A 19,303-nucleotide genomic window follows, 5' to 3' on the forward strand; every position below is an offset into this window, starting at 1 on the left:
ACTTCATTTGCCATGAATTGCACTTTCCCAAGAAAGACAACATTTCTAAATATTTTCAAGCTATTTCACTTCTTACTGAGCAAAACAGTAGTAAATTGAATTTTATGACTTTCTATCACAAGCCATAAAATGCTTCTCTGGAAAGACCACTGAACTAGGCGAAAAAACGCAGGAAAAATTATCCTAAATTCCATGTGAACACTCATAAATCTAGCCCTCCATTTTTTTACTTGTCTCTCAAAAGCACTTTTACCATAAAACTCATGTTCCACTTTAAACTTTTCTCTCTTTCATGGCAACTCATAGTATCATATGCAATGCAGAAAGTAAGGACTCAAAATCTCCCCTTTGTAATTTTTTTTTTCCAGAGGTGTATAGCATTACCATATAAGCAGTCGGTTAAAGTTTCATACTGAATTTCAATACATGATTGAGTTTTGCAAGGATATACTGGTATTAACCTCAAAGGAAAAAAGAAAATAAAATATAATAGAAGAAAGGGTATATGGTATCTCCCCCACCCCCATACAAAACGATTGTACAATGGCAAATTAGTAGATCATTTATACAAAGCAAACAGAAAGTTACACTTACCCATTTATGTGCTGGGAAACATTGTCAAAATTCATAGAGACAATGAATTAGATTTTTTTTTTAGTTGAATATGGAGTGACTCCTACCTGAGATAAGCCTAGGTGTACAGAGGCTGTTTCAGATATATACATTATTTTGCCATCAGATGCTACCACAAAAACAAATCCATCCAAGGTCTGTAAAAGAGAAAGATTCTGGGTAAAATGTAATAGCAATTTAGGTACTTAAAATTTTATATACTCAATTTCATATACTTCTTAAATATAAACCAAAACACTATTTAGTACTGTACATACACTCTATAAAATTGTTGATACTCTCTTGAGTATTTGTAATTTGAAAAATTATAAAATTATATCATTAATTATTTAATGATATATTATAATTTTTATTTAATTATTATATTAATTAAAACTATAAATTTATATAATAAAAGTAAATTTAAATTATTCTTGAATCTGGTCTCATTGAATTTGTGCTTAATATTAGTGCATATTTAGCACAGAAGCAATATGTTTGGTGCCTCTATTGATTTTTTAAAAATCCTTTACCGAAAACCCTGAGAAATGTCATAAGGAAAAAAATCTAGGACCATAAAGACAATTTGTTGTCATAATTGGTAGAAATACTTTCTACCACTTTGGCATACATTTAATTTTCAAGCATACACTAAATATTGTTTGATGACTATTCTTTACCCATTCTTCCAAAAAATCTTTTTTAATTAAATGACTCTTAAATTTTTTATTAAATAATGGAGATGATTTGTCTTTTTAAAAAATGAATGTCTTCTGAATAATTATTTGAAGTTTGCAATGAAAAAAGTACTAATTGCAAAAGTGGCAGTGAAAAAGATGTCTACTAAACAAATGATATTTTAAAAAGCACTGCTTAAGTAGTTGTCACTTCCTTCCCAAGAACTATTTGATGGAAAATTATAGAGGTTTGTCAGAGAAAAATAAATATATAATTACATATATGAAGACTGAGGAAATAACATGTTTTAGAGAAATGATCTGAGTGCAAAGAATATGTAGTTGTTTTTATTTGTCTATTTGCATTTCAAAATTCTGAACCAAAATAACTAGTTTTTTCTTTAAATAGTATACATTACCCATCAATCTAAAACAATTCCAAATTAATTAGTGGCCTAAAATTTTACTTTTGTAATTATATAATTGAAACCAGATTATGGTTTGATTTTGACCTCTATTTTGGAATATTAATAAGAAAATAGGAGCAATATTGAAAGGAATAATTTTATCTCAAATGCAGTTTTGCTAGAAAAACTTTGTCAACTAGCCTGTTGTAGAGTTGACATAAATACTTTCTGAACCCTGACATGTCAAAGTATCAACCATTGGAATAATTTCTAAATAATATAAAAAAATTTTGATGGATTTATTTGCATAATTTCTCAATAACTTCTTTGAAACAATTTCAACTGAATGTGAAAAATAGCACATAGGTTATTCTATAGCTAGAAAGAAAAATAATTGTTATTCAGTTTCTCAAAACCTATAATAATAATCAAATTACAAATACAAATAATCAAATACAAATTTTAAAGATAGGGGCTAGTGTGTATGATTACAAATCTCAGAATTTTATAACTTACTGATCATACAAGAATTCCATTTTAGCCATAATCATCATATCATTAATTGGGTGAAATTGCTTCCTTATAAAGTTTTCATTTAAATTCATAGCATTTTGCCCTTATTAGTGCCATTTATAATAAGAATAAAAATGCTAAAAATACAGTTTGTGTATTTTAAAGTGAGCTAATAATGACTTGTGTGGAAAGGAGGAGATGTGGGAATGGCTCCAAGATAACCATTACCTAGCCCTGCCCAAATACATATTTACTTAATGTAATAAATGCTATGAGTCTTGAATCTTTCCACGAAATTATCCCTTCCCTTTACACAAATTTAAAATAAATCAAATAAGGGTATTAAGTACAAAACATTTTTTTAGGATCTGTTTTTTATAAGTGTCAAGATTTTTTGCTTGTCTGTCTGAACACCTAAGTCAAAACTAACCCATCAAACATTGGTATTTGTATTCTTATTCCCTAGTTTTGTCTTGTGTTCAATAGCATATAAACCAACCCAATTTGTTCATATGCCAGATTTTCTGAGGTTTGGTAATGACTGTTTCACTTTCAAATAGTTATTATGTAGCTGTATGTATATGCATGTGTGTATAGTATAGAATAGAAAATCATATAATAGCAAAATGTAGTTTTTGGAAAACATTTTAAAATAGTATATTCAGTTTATGAGTTCATAGAAGTCTAAATCAATATGTTCATAGTATTATAAGAAAATCATTTTATATATTGAGACTCACCCACATTTTTGAAAATGTCAATGTTTCAAATTTTTTCTCCTTATCTTAATTGGTAGGAAAAGAGCCCCAGTCATCAATCTTCATAAATTAATTGGATCTGTTAGGTAGATCACTATTACTTCATTTGGGAAAATGATGGCCTTTAGAACCAAGATATACCTAGCTTAGGGTATTTTGCTATTCCTCAACTCCTGGATTTGGAGAAGAAGATTCTAAAAAAATTGGACTGGAAGCAGTGTGTTCTGAAAGAAGACTACAAGTCTATGAGGCTAACATCAAACAAAAAGTTATTCCAACAGACTGGCTCTGCCAAACATCTGCAATAGAGAAAGGTTTCAGTAAAATAAAACAAATAAACTTGGGACTGAATCATAGATTTTTTTTATCCTTGTGACCTTAGGTAAATTAACCTTACCCAACAGCCTCTGAAAACAGGGTGAATAATTCTTGTATTCTATAAATCATGAAGGTTTTATGAAAAAGCAATTTATAAACACTCAAAGACCTAAAGAAATGTGAGTCTGTTACATTATTAATCAGAATTTAGTTTCTTAATCTGTAAAATTATTGGATTTAATTAGATAATCAGTAAAATTCCAGGGTTATAAAGAATCATGTATTCTTCACTGAATCCTCCCTGACCTTGTTTTTTATTTTGTAAAAATTACAAGTATCTGTAGTTCTTAACTTCAAGGGTTATTGCAATATATATATATATATATACATATATATACATATATGAGATGATATAAACTTCAGAGGTATATAAATATCAGTTCTTGCATTTGTTGTTATTGTGGTGGTTATTATTGTAGCTCTATGTCTCTCTCTCATTCCTTCCTGTCACCTCTCCTTCACACATATACTCACCATTCCATTTGAAGTTTCAGTACCTAACTGTTAAATATCATTAATGGTTTATTCTAACACCATAAATGTTTCTGCCTTGGAAGGCAATGTGTATCTGGGTTTAATATACTTGGTCTGACCCTCAAATAGGAAGTTCCTGTCATCTTAAAGTGGCAGTAGCCCCTGCATACAACATTGCCTCAAACCCTTTACTAAAATAGCGGTCAAAATATTCTGGGAAACAATTTGAAACTCTACTGAGCTAGGTGCAGTACCTCAAAGAGACCAAAGAGGCAAAGGACCCATATGCATATAGGTACTTATATACATACATATATATCTCCTCCCTTTGCAATTTCCTTTTATGTATAGATTGTAAACTGCTTGAATAAAGGAACAGATTTTTTTGGCATTTGTAAACTTCCTTCTTAGCACAGTGGCTGATACTTGGTAGACAATAATGTTAATTGACTGATATATATATATATATGCATACATATATGTATATGTGTTTAAACATGCATGCGTGCGTATATACACTACTATGAAAAGGCACATTTGTATATATCCACACATGTGCTTTTTTTGGCAGTAGTAAAAAACTAAGAAGTGTTCATCAATGGGAGAATAGTTGAACAAATTATGGGATATGAATGCAATAGAATATTATTTCATAGTAAGATAGCAGTGGCATAGCAGATGAAGAACTGACCTTGAAACCAAGAAGATCTGCTTTTGACAGACTGGCCATATGACCCTGAGCAAGTTATTTAACCTTTCAGTGTTTTAGGTTAAGATTGAAAATTATGGAGAAGATGTAGCCCTGAATTGGTAAAGGAGCTTTCCTCACCTGAAAATTCTCTCAAATGATGAAATCACATAAATTATTAAAGAGATAGTTTTTAAAGTATTTATTTTTTGAAGTATTTATTCTCTCTCCTACTCACTGTCACTTATATGAATAATTAGAAATGAAAAATAAAATCATATATATATGAACAGTCCACAAAACAAATTCCTACCTACTGAAAAGGTGTGTCTCATTCTGTATTTTTAAGTTTGTCACCTCTTTGTCAAAAAGTCTTTCAAAGTTGTTTTTCTCCATAATACAGTCATGGTCTAAATGAGCTCTGTTTTCTGCTCATTTCACTATGCATCATAGTGCATTCATAGAGGTCTTTCCAGTTTTCAGTGAACTGTTCATTTTATTATACATTCCATTATGGTCATAGACCACAATTTTAGACATTCACTTTTTATAGAAAAAGTACCCTCTTAGTTTATTGTTTTAGACTACTAGGGAAAGAACTGCTAGAAATATTTTTTGTGTTCTTCCCCTTTTTTTTATTAGAACTCTTTTTAAGTATAGACCTAGTATTGATACCATTAGATCAAAAGGTATGTTTAGTTTAGTTAATTTAGGAGGCATGATTCCAAATGACTTTCCAGAATGAATGGAGGATGCACAGCTCCAAAAACAGTGCTTAAGTGTTCCTTTAACATTTACCATCTTTTATCATATTTGCCAGAGTGCTAAGTGTGAGGTGGAATCTTAAAGTTGTTTTGGTTTGTATTTCTCTAATTATAAGCGATTTAGAATATTTTTTTTTCTGTGACTGATTCTTTTTAAAAATGTCTATTCACAGCTGAAGGGGATAGGTTCAAGACAAACTTAATAAGACTTGTAATAATTGGTGCACAGTGAAATGTGCAGACCCTGAAGAGCAATTTTTACAATAACCACATTGTAAATAAAAACAAAAGAACTAAGAAAGACTTAAGGACTCTTATCATTGCAATGACCAAGTAGGATTTCAGATGCCTAGTAATGAAATTAAACATACCCATCTTCCTGATAGAGAGGTCAAGAATTCATGGTGCAACATTTTCATTTCATGGACAATATGGAGATGTGACTTTGCATATATATATATATATATATATATATATATATATATATATATACACACACACACATTCATATATATGTATGTATATATGTATATGTGTTTCCTTTTTTTTAAAAGGAAGCTGAGAGGGTGGATAGGGAATAACAATAACAAGGTTAAAACTAAGGCAGAAAAGTAAGAAAGGAAGTCATTGAAGTATTTTAAAAATTACAAAGAACCGAAGGGTCAGTGGAAAAAAATTGGTTAGTTAGCATTGAAAATACTTAAAAGCAAATCTCCTTTTCCTGTTCTACTTTGCAGACAGAAATGCTCATCTTATTTTTTTTATTAAATTCAGAATAAAAATAACATAAAATGGCTAGTCAAGTGCTTTAAGCTGATAGCCTTTCAGTGCTGCTTGCACCCTGGGGCTCTCTCTTTGAGGTAGAGTACTGTTGCTAGAAGATATAGAATTTGAAATCCTCAGAGAAAGGCAAACAGGCTGGGTGGAGACAATTCTTGCATACTCTTATTGAAAACTAGCGTTCACACCCTTCACCCAAACAGCTCCGCCCATCCCAGGTGCAAGCAAGCTCTACCTGCAGCAAGTGAGATCCCAGTTCTTTAGCCACACTGTCCAGTGGTCCGATCTGACTCGGCTGCCCCCAGGCGTCTCCCAAACCTGAAAATCGGGGAAAAGAATAATAAAATTCAGTCCTTGAAGAAGTCCAAGACTCTACCCAGACGTCTCCAAAATCCTACGAGTCTTTATATTTGAAGCACAGGAAGTGAGTCCCTAGACTACAAACAGATCCACCCTGAGTTTCTAAATCTGAAATGAAACAATTTGAATGGAGACAGCTGGCCTCCAGAGGCTGCTTCCCACACCAGGGTGGTCGTCTTCCTAGGGCCCCAGCTCCCATCCCTAGATCAGGCTAAAAAAGAAAATAGAAAGAATTTAAGCATATTCTACTGCATTTAATTTTGGATGGTGATGGTGGAATAGTGAGTTTCCCTTGATACATCTCTGTCCTTCCTCCACTCCCTAGCTCTGACCACCATTATTAGAACCAGGGAAAGCAACCCATGGATCCTCCTCAGATTTTTTCCACAGATCTAAAATTGTTGAGTTTTTTTTGGGGGGGGTAGGAGGAGAGGTATTTGATACTAAATATTTCCTTTAAAAGTTCGTTTTCCTCTTTTTCATTCTTTCTTTTCCCAGTTAGGACTTTGATTTTGTTTACAAAGAAAGAAAAATCCTAGAGGAAGTAAGCGCCCACCTCCTGCACTCTTTCGGGAAAACATTTTCCAGGAATTAAAAGTAGATTCCCCCCCCCTGTTTAATTCCCTGCTGAACTCCCCAGTCATCAACAGGAACTCTGTCTTCTTGGACACTACCAACTTCATATTGCAGTTTTCCATTTCAGAGCCACTCTGAGCAGACGAATGCCCGCTGCTCCTGACTCCCTTTCCAGAGACTCGCTGTTTAGGGGCAAAGGATCTAGCGGCCACGGCGGCCAACATAAGGCTAACACTCCTCCCTCTTACTACTTTCAGGACCAGGATTTATGCTATGCTTTTGCTAACTCCTCCTCCGGCTGGTCTGCCCCAACAGTTCATCCCTTCTTTCAAAGTCAATTGCCACTTTCTTCACTAGCCAAGTATAGGGTAGGAGGGGATGTGCATGGATGGCAGAAGAGGGTGGAGAATTTGGAAATAAAAAAGGCAGTTTTCAAAGATACTATCAAAACAAGGGGCAACATCAGAGAATTTTGAGTTAAAATTTAAAAACCTACTGGGTTTGTGGTTGAGGGGGGTGAAGATGAATGGAAGGGAAATAGAAGGAAAGAGAGATGGGGGACTCAGGAGAGAAAGGGAGAGAGAAAAAAAAGAAGAGGGGGAGGGAAAAGGGGAGGAGGAGAAAAATGACAGATTAAGTAGGGAAAAGTGAGAGGGAGAGAAGGGAAAGAATTGAGAACTCCTCAGTCAGTTAATATTTCTATCTAATAACATAGGACTACCTGAACTACTCCCCTTAATCTAATTTTCTAGAAACAAAACTGTTCTTCCTCTTGGATCTCCAAAAGGCTCCCCTTACTTGCAGAAATGCATTTTTACCAGATATTGTTCCTGCAATATCCTTTTCCTCTTTCCCCAACTGTTAAGTGCCAGCGCCCTTCTAGAGAGAGAAATTTGTATTTTTCTTTGAACAGTCCCCAGAGAGAAGCCAACTGAGTTTCAAATGTCAGCTCTTGAAAACAGGATGAAGTTGCAAAACTCAAACAACTGGAATGGGGGTGCTTTAAGTGCAGGGATGGTGAAGTCCGCTTTGATAAAAGGGATTTGACTGAGGATGTGTCCTCCATTCTCTTCAATTGAGCATGTATTAAAACAAGGACTAAACAAGAATTAAGGCAAGAGGAGTCTTTGTAGCAGTCTGGCAACTGGTCAGAGTGAAATTACAGCAAAAGAAAAGCTTGTGGCCTGGATGGTTTCCTCTGGCATTTTGATTACCCACTAGGAAGAGAGATCTCATTCCCCAAATCCTTGTCTCAGGTTTGAGCTTGTTTCCAAGCCAACTTGGCTCAGTACTTCTAGAAACCATACAGCATCCTATCCATTCCCATTCTTTTAGAAAAAAGATAGAGTCATGTTCAACTAGAACCTTTGTTGAAAATTTGGGTACATCAGTTGGGCTCAAGGAACCAAAATGGAAACATCTTTCAGGACTTCAGAAGGGGAAGGGAGGGGAGGGGAGGGGAGGGAAAGGAAAGGAAAGGAAAATTATTACTCTATGAGCATGATGTTGTTCAGTTGGGGTTTTCTCAGCAAAGATTCTGGAGTGATTACCATTTCCTTCTCCATTGTTCCTGTATTTTATAGATGAAGAAGTAAGGCAAATACAGATTAGGTGACCATCAAATTTGAACTCATATTTTCCTGACTGCAGACCTATTGCTCTATCTAATTTCAACATCTAGCTCCTCCTATACTACTGTACCCTAGAGTGGATATATAGATTTCTCCCAATTAAAAAAAATTCTTTTATGAAATCACTTTTCAATTGGAAAACAATTGAGAGTTCAGTGAGCAGGAATAGGCACCAGATCTGGAGTTTGGACATGATTAAAAAATATTGGCAAGTGACATCATTTCTTTTTATTGTTTCACCCTTAAACTTTCTGCCTTCCTCAAAACCCAATCAATTGAACAATAAAATTTTATTATGTGCCTACTATGTGCCAAACACTGTGATAAGTTGCTGCTATTAAATTTTCTATACAATTATGGAATGATTTTCTTTCCTTGGAGAGCAGAGTGTCTCTCAGGCATCCTGCATTTAATAACTCAGAGGATTAAGAGAAACTTTTGAAGAGGCCCCACTACTGTAAGTAAGTAAGAGGCAAGCTCATCAGGGGTTGAAACTAAAAAAATTTTTTTTTTAAATTTGGATGCTGTTCAACAAAAAATAATATTGAGGCTCTTACCCAGATTTCAAAAAAAAAAACATAATTTACTTTGGCTTGGTTTGGGTTAAATTTAAACTAATGTGGGATTTTAATTTTAAATTTTATTTTTAGTGAGATGAAATGTTGGTTTGAATGATCTGGGCTATTTCCTTAATTTGCATGAGGAGCTTTTAAAGGGGGACACCAGACTCCCTTTTGTGAATATCCATTCTGGATGTAGCCAGGGAGAAACAGGGAAAACTTTCCAACAGTCTGACCCAGAGCATCTAAAGGCTGCCTTTTTGTCTGTAGGCTGTTTTTTTTTTCCCTTATTGATGGGTTGGACCAAATTAAGAGACTTTGGAAATCTTTCCCTGACTTGAGGATCTGAGTATGGCAGCTGATTCAGAAGTCAGAAAACCAGTATAGGATTTGTGGGAGGTCTCCTACATTTTGAAATTTCAAAACTCTTCAATTAAGATAATACTTCCTTCTACTCCTGCCTAGTATTGCCATATTGAGTTTAATAGAAATTGATGTGTGTGTGTGTGTGTGTGTGTGTGTGTGTGTGTGTGTGTGTGTAATATCCTTGGAAATGATAATCTTGAGATTTAGGAATTAGGGAGTTATTAACCCCACCTTTCCCATCTCACATAATCCTAGTGGACCAATTGGTCAGTGTTTAGTAGACTACTAAAAAACCCCAAAAGATCCCTAATAGTTTATCTTCATTCATTGCTGAAGATTTTTTGATTATGCTTCCTTCTTGCCTGACACATAGGGCAGGTAGCTGAATGGATATTCCTCGGAAATGTTATCTCCTTAATTATTGCTAGTCATAATTAGAGCTATACTACTAATCATTTCACTACTAGTACTTCTTGTTTGCTTGTCTGATTAGTCTCTTGACATTTTATTCCTCCACCTGCAATTAACAGGTCATCAATCATTGTAGCACCCCTGTGGGCTGGGGGCCAGCTGGCATGATCTTTTTTTGACAGAAAAATGGAAAAAGTTACAATTTAAAAACTCCAGGACTTGCCTAGGGTCAACTAGCAATTCAGAGAGTATACTATGAAAAATGAAATATAAAGTCTGGTAAATTAGGGTCCCACTTCCCTCCTTGTATACTTCCTCTTATTCTTCTATCCTCTCCTGTATCTTGAGATTTGCAGTTTCTGGGAAAGATGAATTAAACAACTGTAACAAATGGATGCAGTCTGGGTTGCTAATGTGGATAGAAATTCTCTTTTTTAATTATAATGCAAATGTAAAAAATGGAGAGGAGAGAAGGAGGTAAATTTTCTTCTCCTCTTTTATTTTTCCTTTGTTTTACAACATTTATTATCTTTTTAAAAATTCCTAGGACTATCCTTGGAATGAAAACTGTCATTGAATTTTTTGCTTTGAAATGTTCTGCCCTTCTCCCACAAATTATTGATGAAAGGTTACTTTCAGTAAAATCTGACATCATTAGAATTCCTATTAATTAACACCAGAGCTGAGCTATTTGTAAGAGTTGTTTCTATATATTGCAAGTGAAATGGAAAGTAGAGATGATTAAATGAACAATTCATGCAAAAAAGAAAAAAAAGGTTAAGCCACACCCTTGTTTCAATTATTAGGAAACTTCAGATAAAAATGGGCTAATTTTCTCACATAAATTATTTCTTTTTCTCTGTGCTTTCCATGGTCTTTCCAAAGAGAACTGATTGAAATTTACATGGGTGTTTATATATACTCCATGAATCCTTTCCTTCTCATGTGGGTTTGTGTCCTGGATTAAATTCCAGTGGCACAAACCTTTGTGCTGGGGACAGGGGAGAGCAGGACATTACATACTGGACCAAAGAAATATTGATTTATGTTACTGAAAGGGATTCTAGACATCATCTAGTGCAAGTCCTTCAATTTATATATGAGAAAATCTCAGCTTCAGAGGTGCTTAAGGTCATAACAATAGTAAACAGCATATGTATGAATTGAATTGGGATCTTCTGGATCTAAATTCATTGCTAATCTCTCCCAAACAAATACATATGACACATATATATTGCATTCTATTGATCTATCAATCTATCTGTTGCTTATATACAGACCTGCATGTTACACAACATAGATTCTGCACACATACATATATGTTGTGTGTATATATATATATAATATATATCTGCATACACACAAGGGTTGCATATATAGATATGTTGCACAAGGCATATTTGCAAAGTGATGTCTGGAGATGATGAATTATGTTGCTTGCATATATGCAACACATATATTTTATAAGGACATATATTGTATACACAAGGCATATATTTTGCATATGCAGGTATGTCACAATGCATGCATAGACATACATATATTGCAATACAGGTATGTATATGTACATGTTATATATATGTATATATATATATATATACATTTAGACAGAAATGTTGCTTTGTGTGTATATATATATTATGTACTTTTTAAATGACTGCACACCTTTCTCCAATTATTTATTCCCAACCTACACTTTTCATGCTCACCCCATATCCTCTAGAAAAGTTACAAATCTGCTGGTACATCTGTACAAACCTAGTTTCCAACATCATCCAAGGTGTTGAAAGACTATCTTCATCTTTTTCTTCTTCATTGCCACCATCCTTCTTCCACATAGTCATTAATAATCCAACATAGACCCCAAATAGTCAATACAGAGATTTGTCTCATTGCCTTCTTACCCCTTTTCTAAACCTTTCCCCTTTACTTTTCAGTGGGGGAGGGATTAGAGGGAGCTTCTTTCCTTCTCTCCTCCATCCTTTCCTTCATACTCATTTTACACACACACACACACACACACACACACACACACACACACAGACAAATACATGTACCACATGGAGAAGAAACCATTTCCTTTCCAACTTCAAATCTGTCCTGAGCATCAGATAGATTTAACATAAACTCCTTGTCCTTCTTATTCTCTTATTTTTATATTTCTATTTTAAATCAGTAATCCTCTGAAAAGATTCATCATTTATGTGTGAGAGAGATGGGGTGATAGGGAGAGAGAGAGAGAGAGAGAGAGAGAGAGAGAGAGAGAGAGAGAGAGAGAGAGAGAGAGAGATTTTGTAATCCTGATGTGAACAAAATATTTTTAAATGTTTAATATCAGTCTCTGCTTTATTACAGATAAGTTTAGGTGACAATGACCTTCCATTGGGTAGCAATCCCAAGTAAGAACCTACACATAGTTCAATACCTTTCTTTGAATTGCTTTCTTAACATAAGGGGACCTTACAGATCTCACCTCCTTTCTGAATTCTTACTCTCTTTTCCTCATTACTTCATATCTCTCCTGGATAACAGATAGAAAAGAACATACTCTTGCATTTTTCCAACTCTCAAATGGTCTCTCTCCCTTCCTTGAATGAGGTTTCATAATCTCAATAATTCCAGGATTTAGGATCTGGTGATTCCCCCACATCATCCTTTACATTTTCCTCTCCTTTGCTATTTATAAAGTGCTTTCTTCTTTCCAAACTCCTACTGACTTCTCCCTCTTCCTGTCAAAAGTCAGAGTGTTGAAGCAAGATTAAATTTGTTTTACCACTTAGTGTGTAAAAGGAGGCAAAGTAGGACTTCTTCCCAAGTGTCTTAAGAATGATGAAGCTCTGAGTAGAGAAATACACATTAAAACAACTTTGAGATACCATCTCATACTTATCAGATTGTCTAAAATGATAGAAGAGGAAAATAAAAAATGTTGCAGTGAATGTGAAAAAAATTGGAACATCAAAACACAGTGCAAAACATAACAGATTCTACCATTTTAGAGAGTAATCTGGAATTATGCCCAAAGAGTTATAAAAGTCTTTGACCCAGCAATTCCACTATTAGGTTTGTTTCCCAAGGTGATAAGGGAAAAGGAAAAGAGCCTGTATGTTCTAAAATATTTATAGCAGCTCTCTTTGTTGTGGCAAAAATCTGGAAATTGAGGTGATGCCCATTAATTGGGGAATAACTAAACAAGTTATGGTAAATGACTGAGATAGAATACTACTGTTCTACAAGAAATGATGGGCTGAAATCTGAATGTAGACCAAAACTTAAAATTTTCAATTTAAAAATTTTTTATGTTTTGTGTTTTTTTTACCCTCTCATGATTTTTTCTTTTTGCTTTGATTCTTCTTTCATAACATGAGTAATATGGAAATATGCTTAACATAGTTATACATGTATAACCTATATTAATTGCTTTCTGACAAGGGGAGGGAGGAGGGAAGGAGAGAAGGAGAGGAGAAAAATATGGAATACAATACCCTAACAAAAAATGATTGTTGAAAACTATACATGTAGTTGAAAAAATAAACAAATTTATTTAAAAGAAAAGAAATGATGAGTTGATTGATTTTTTAAAAAACATAGAAAGAGTTGCATGAAGCATTGAAAAGCAAAATGAACAAAACCAAAATAATGTTGTATATATTAACAGCAATATTGTTGGAAGAATAACAGTGAATGACTAAGCCATTCTGAGTATTATAAATACTGAAATCAACTACAAAAGACTTATGAAGGAAGATGCTATCTCCAGAGAAAGAACTGATATACATACAAACATATATATATATATATATATATATATATATATATATATATATATATATAGAGAGAGAGAGAGAGAGAGAGAGAGAGAGAGAGAGAGGTATGAGGTATATAGGTATATATATTGTATAGTTTCACACACAATATTAAATGTTGACCTTCTCTAGGGTGGGTGTTTGGAAGGATGGAAAGGAGACAGCTCGGACCTCGAAATCTAACAAGAAATTAAACAAAATTTTAATAGTTAAAAAAGAAATTCTGAATTAGAATTAACAAAAAAAATTTTCAAAATTCTAAATCAAAGAATGTTTAATGACTGACATAATCAGACACCAAACACTAATAAAAGTAATTGAAATGGACCACCAGCAAGTCAAATTGCATGAGTTTGTATAAGAACTGAGATACAGTTGTCATACCTGTTAAATGGTCATAATAATACATTATCAATCTCATAGTATTGTTAGAAAAAAATCTTCGGAAATATTAAAGAGCTATTGAAAGGTGAATTTCTATGGTTTCTTTCACTTTCCCTTACCCCATATCCAATCAATCACCAAGTCATATAGATTCTACTTCTACAGCATACCTTGCCTATTATCTTCTCTCCCACCATTTAAACAGTCATCGCCATAATTCAGAATTTTGATACCCCTACCCACACTATTGCAATAGCCTCCTCCCAATCAGTTAACAAGCCACAAGCAAAGTAGCTTATATGCTAATGGAGAAATCAACAAATACATGTATACAGATTACAAATAATTTTTAAAATACAATGTGGTTAACTACAGAGTAATTTGGAAGGGAAATTGATAATAATGGGAATAAGGAAAGGCTTAATATAAGAAGATGGTGTTTGAATTCCATTTTTAAAAGAAGAGAAGAATTTTATGAGGCAGAGAGGTGAGAAGGGAGTGATTTCCAGGCATAATGATGTGATAGTACAAAGGCACTGAGTTGGTAAATAGGTGTTGTATGTGAGGACCAGAGAGAAAGCAGGATAACAGAGTTCTTTTTAGGAAGCAATGAAGCTGGAAAGACAGGTTGGCACTAGGTCGTGTTTCCCTGCTTTCAGTGTCTCCCTTTTTCATCTTCCCTCTATTCAGCCACCAAATAATTTTTCTGACACTGTGGTCTGACTTGAAAATCTTCAAGTCTTTCTTTAGATTAAGCTAGAGCAAAATATGAATTATTCATCTTGGCATTGAAAATCCTTCACAATCTGATTACAGATTACCTTTACATATTGATTTGTTTCCCCTTTAGGAAATCTCCTTTTCAGACAAACTGATAAATTTACTGATACCTAAACTTTATATTCCATATCCTATTTGATACCTCCACCATTTTTATAGACTTCTCTATACCTGGATTGAATTATGTCCTTATCTTTGCCTCTCCCAATGGTTTCATTCAAGGTTCAACTGAGGTGCCAGCTTCTTAGGAAAGTCTTTCCTAATATCAGTCTTGTTATTTCTCTCTCAGTCTTCAAACTATATTGCACTAAATGCATACTTGTTTACATGATTTCTGAGTTTTTTCTTTGTTTTCCAATGTTTAGTGGAATGTCTTATACATTTTTCTTTTGTTTCTGATTTTGTCTCAACCCATAATTTCACTGGTAACATGTTCCTGGTGATAAACCTCCCTCTGAAACTGATAATTGGTTTACAATGTATAGTCTTAAGAGAGCTGTCCAGTTGTACATAGAGGTCAAGCTACTTGTCCAGGGTCATAGTGAGTCAAAAGTTTACTTTGAATCCAGCACATCCTGAGTTGAATGTTTGCTTTCTCTCAAATATACCACCCTGTCTCACTAGCCTTTTAATAGATGTTTGTTGAAATAAATTAAATGGTATAATTTGATCATATTTTCATTAAGCCCCCCTTATCCAAATCCACATCTCCAGACTGCTTCCTGCAGCTCTAACACCAAAGGAGACCATCTCTTTTCATGACTGTCATTTGGGGTAAAGGGAGGGGAAATGTGTAACAGTGTATGTAGTCCTGGTTATATATCATCGGAGATATTTTCCCTGTCTTTCTTCCATAGAAGATGAAAAGATGAAAATGAAGTGTTTAACCATTCTGGAACAAGGTTACGGGCTACAGAAAGAGGAGTGGAGTATATAACACAATTCAGTAAACAAGAAGCCTGGGAAGATTTAGCTGGGATGCCTCAGACTTCCTTCAGCCCCATTTCCTCAGTTCCACCTCAAGGCACTCCTGAATTACTGAATTGGCAGGAGTTTTAGTTGATCCCTTCCTTATCTGTGATTATTAAACCAAATACACTGTGAAATTTGCAGAATGTACATGGGGGTTATAGAGAGAGAGATATCACCCCCAAAATTGCATTTTGGGATTAATTATAGCCCACCCAAACAGAATGGACTTCCTTTTCTTCTGACAGCCTTGGTTTTCTCCCTTACCTTCATTTCTTTCTTGAGATCTCAGATCCAACAAGGTTTTTTTTTTAACTTTGTTTTATTTTTTAAGCTCAGTTATTTTCTTTTTATGTACATAATCAGTAGCCTGGCAATTGAGCCCTAAGTTACCAAATAAAAGTACCATCTGTTTCTTCCTTTTGTCTTTCTCTAAAACCTACTATATAGCACTGGCTTTCTCACTTATGGTACTAGGGCACTCATTAGATTTTGTTCTCCAAACTGAGTCAGTTACTTTAGTCTACTCAGTTTAAGGAATTCCTCTATGGAAAATCTTCTGAAACATATTAATTATTGGAAATCCTTCCTGCCCAAAGACAAATATGGGAGGTATGCAGATAGCAGAGTCAAGAAGTTTCCCTTCACTTATGATCAAATAACCTCAATACAACAACAATACAATTGATATCACTTTAGATATATTATCATGATGAGGCCTCAAAGCAATCATGAGACATGAGACCAATATTACTAACAATTGAGGAAACTGAAGTCCAGAGAAGTTTATGAGCACTAGTGTCAGAGGCAGGATATGAATGTATATAGGTCTTCATGTGTGCAGGTTCAAAAAGCTTTCCACTATACAACAATATCTGTACTTCCTCAACTCTATGAGGATACACAGAGCTAAAGAAATAATTTTGACTATAACGCCCCAATTATTTCACCATCTCCAATTCATTTCAAAGCCTTCTGATGAACAAGTGTTTGTTTGAATTGAGATTCAGCTACAAAACAAGGAAGGGAATGTGGAGGAATCTTAGTTCTGGATCTGGTGTTGAAAATAGTTTGGGAAAAAGTAAAGAAAAAAAAGAAGCTAGAGATTATTTTGAGCTTTTGTGAGAAACATAAAAGATCTCAGGATTTTTTCTTCTTACAGTTTAGGGCACATGCTGGGGCTATGCTTTGTGGTTCCTTTATTTTTGAAATACTTGAGTATTTCTTTTTTTTCCCTTCCTTCCTTCCTTCCTTCCTTCCTTCCTTCCTTCCTTCCTTCCTTCCTTCCTTCCTTCCATCTTTCCTCTCTCCTTCCTTCCCTTCTTCCTCTTGTCTTAGCTCCCATCTTGGTCCTCATTCACACATTGCTCAATACCTATAATCAAAACTAAGAGCCCCAGTCTTTAAGAGGACTGAAGTGGAGAGGAAGGGAAGTTCTCAGAGGCCATGGGATATTGAGGGTTGGATTTCTTTCTTCATATACAGTCATTTATAAAGTCCTGGTTATTGCCCCAATTACCCTCCACTACCCTGTCCCCAACACAGTACTTTCTACTCCCCTCCCCCCCCAATTTTCACTTCTTTGGGATGGTGCTGAAATACTTTTTGCCTCTATTACAGAAGAAAAACTTTGTCTATCGCCTCCTCTCCACCCCCCCACCCCCCCAAACCTCCATTCTTTGTCCTAAAATACACAGATCAGAGGCCCAGGAAACTAGGGGACTTTGCAGGTTGGCAAGTGAAGCAAAGGAGGTTTGCAGTAGGGTCGCCTGGGAGAGAGGGTCTACTTTTATGGACTACGACTTTCCGAGAGGATTTCTCTGGATTCACAGAAGGTAACAGAATGGAAGGTCATCGCCTCCTGATTGTGGCTTCGGGAAATGTGACCGGACCCAACAGTACTGCAAGTCTAGTAGTACCCTATTTAAAGTAACTGCCACCCTTTGGACTTGGTTCCAAATTCTCGGCTTGAAACAAATATTGAAAACAAGCCTGGCGAATGGAAACACTATTTTCCTAAGGTAAACGACCTGAGTTCTTCGGCCTCGTGAACATTTAAAGAAGAAAAAAATTAACTCAAATAAATATAAAAATCCCAATGGGGGCCGGTGTGGCACAGCGTTATGGTCTTAACTCTGCACTGTGGTTGGATTGTAACCTCTCAATGCTGGTATTACTGTTATTTTCTCTGCCCGCCCGAATCCTTCTTCCTTCCTAGGTTCAGGAATGGGGTAGTAGGGAACAAGAAACTTTATGTCTTCGGGCTCTCTGGCAATACAGGTTCCGGCAAAAGAGGCTAAACACAACAAGCAGTGATATCCCCGAGTGAGTGGGCAGCAGGTTGAGGCTGAAAGAAAGATGAGGTTCCGGAGGGGGTTTGGGAAAAGAGGAGAGAGGAGCTAGACGGACACATCTCGAAGGACAGAAACGTAAAGGTATAATCATAAAATGTATTGACATAGAAAATGGTCTTTTCCATTAGAACTGCTGGAGAAAGCTGTTTAGTCCCTAGATGTACATCGCTAAAGGAGAAATTGATCAATAAAGAAAAGTGAATGCATCAATAATTCAAACAGAATCTAAAGTTTATTCCTAAAAGTTTCAAGTAATGACAAATAAGCTGGTATGTGCGTGTTTACTTAAATCTTCTTTAATTTCGACTCATCCTCGCCTGGGGAGAGATATAAGTATCACACCTTTACTATTATCTTTTCCTCTTTCCTCATATTGTTTGGTACGTACTAGATGATAAAGCCAGTAGGAAGGCAAAGCATATTCCAGCATAAAAACGCAAAAGGTAGCGCTGTAACTTGGACAGCTCTGGTGCTTTATAGCCAGAAAAGATGGATTTTAGTTCTGGCTCCGCCAACTCGCTTTGTAACCCCTTCTCAGGACAGGCTTCTCCTTCACCTGCCATCCAGTGGAAAACTAGGCTTCTCCACACAGCCCAGCCAGTCGGTACAAGAGCGTAAAGTATGTCCAAGAAGTTTTGCCCTTTTCATTTCTTCTGCCTTTCCCCACTCATCTCCACTGACAATTGCCTCACCCAGCCGCTGGTTTAGGCTTAGTGCTAGGCTTCATTTCTCTCCCTACTCGCTCCCTCTCCCAGTCCTCCCGCCCTACTGTCCAGGAAGCCTGATCAAATCAGTCTGCGGGGTCTTGGAAGGATTATGTTAGTCTACTCAGCATCCCCATAGCTTCCAGGACCGAAGTAGTCTCCTGGCCACAACAACCCTATGGAGGACATCTCCACCTATCTGAAGACAGGAACTAACTTTACTTTTGTACTTGTTATGGTCCAATTTCATACATAAGCAGTGTGAGAACTTAATAATGTTGAAAAATTCCTTCATTCTTTTGCCTCGGTTTCCCCCTAGCTAGGGTATTTATCCCATTGCTATCTTGAAAA

At 35.3% G+C, this 19,303-nt stretch overlaps 1 protein-coding gene across 1 annotated transcript in view; it reads right to left on the reverse strand.

The window, feature by feature from the left end:
- Window positions 1-19,303, reverse strand: part of SIM2 (SIM bHLH transcription factor 2) — a 76,423-nt gene that overhangs the window by 50,992 nt on the left and 6,128 nt on the right. Inside the window, exons 2-3 of the mRNA XM_074213938.1 lie at window positions 6,287-6,369; window positions 681-770 (exon numbers count right to left, since the gene is read on the reverse strand). Coding sequence (XP_074070039.1) covers window positions 681-770; window positions 6,287-6,369 — 173 coding nt within the window. The remainder of the gene's footprint in view (window positions 1-680; window positions 771-6,286; window positions 6,370-19,303) is intronic.

The sequence above is a fragment of the Macrotis lagotis genome, chromosome 1, assembly GCF_037893015.1.
Source record: "Macrotis lagotis isolate mMagLag1 chromosome 1, bilby.v1.9.chrom.fasta, whole genome shotgun sequence".
In the NCBI taxonomy this organism is placed as follows: Eukaryota; Metazoa; Chordata; class Mammalia; order Peramelemorphia; family Peramelidae; genus Macrotis; species Macrotis lagotis.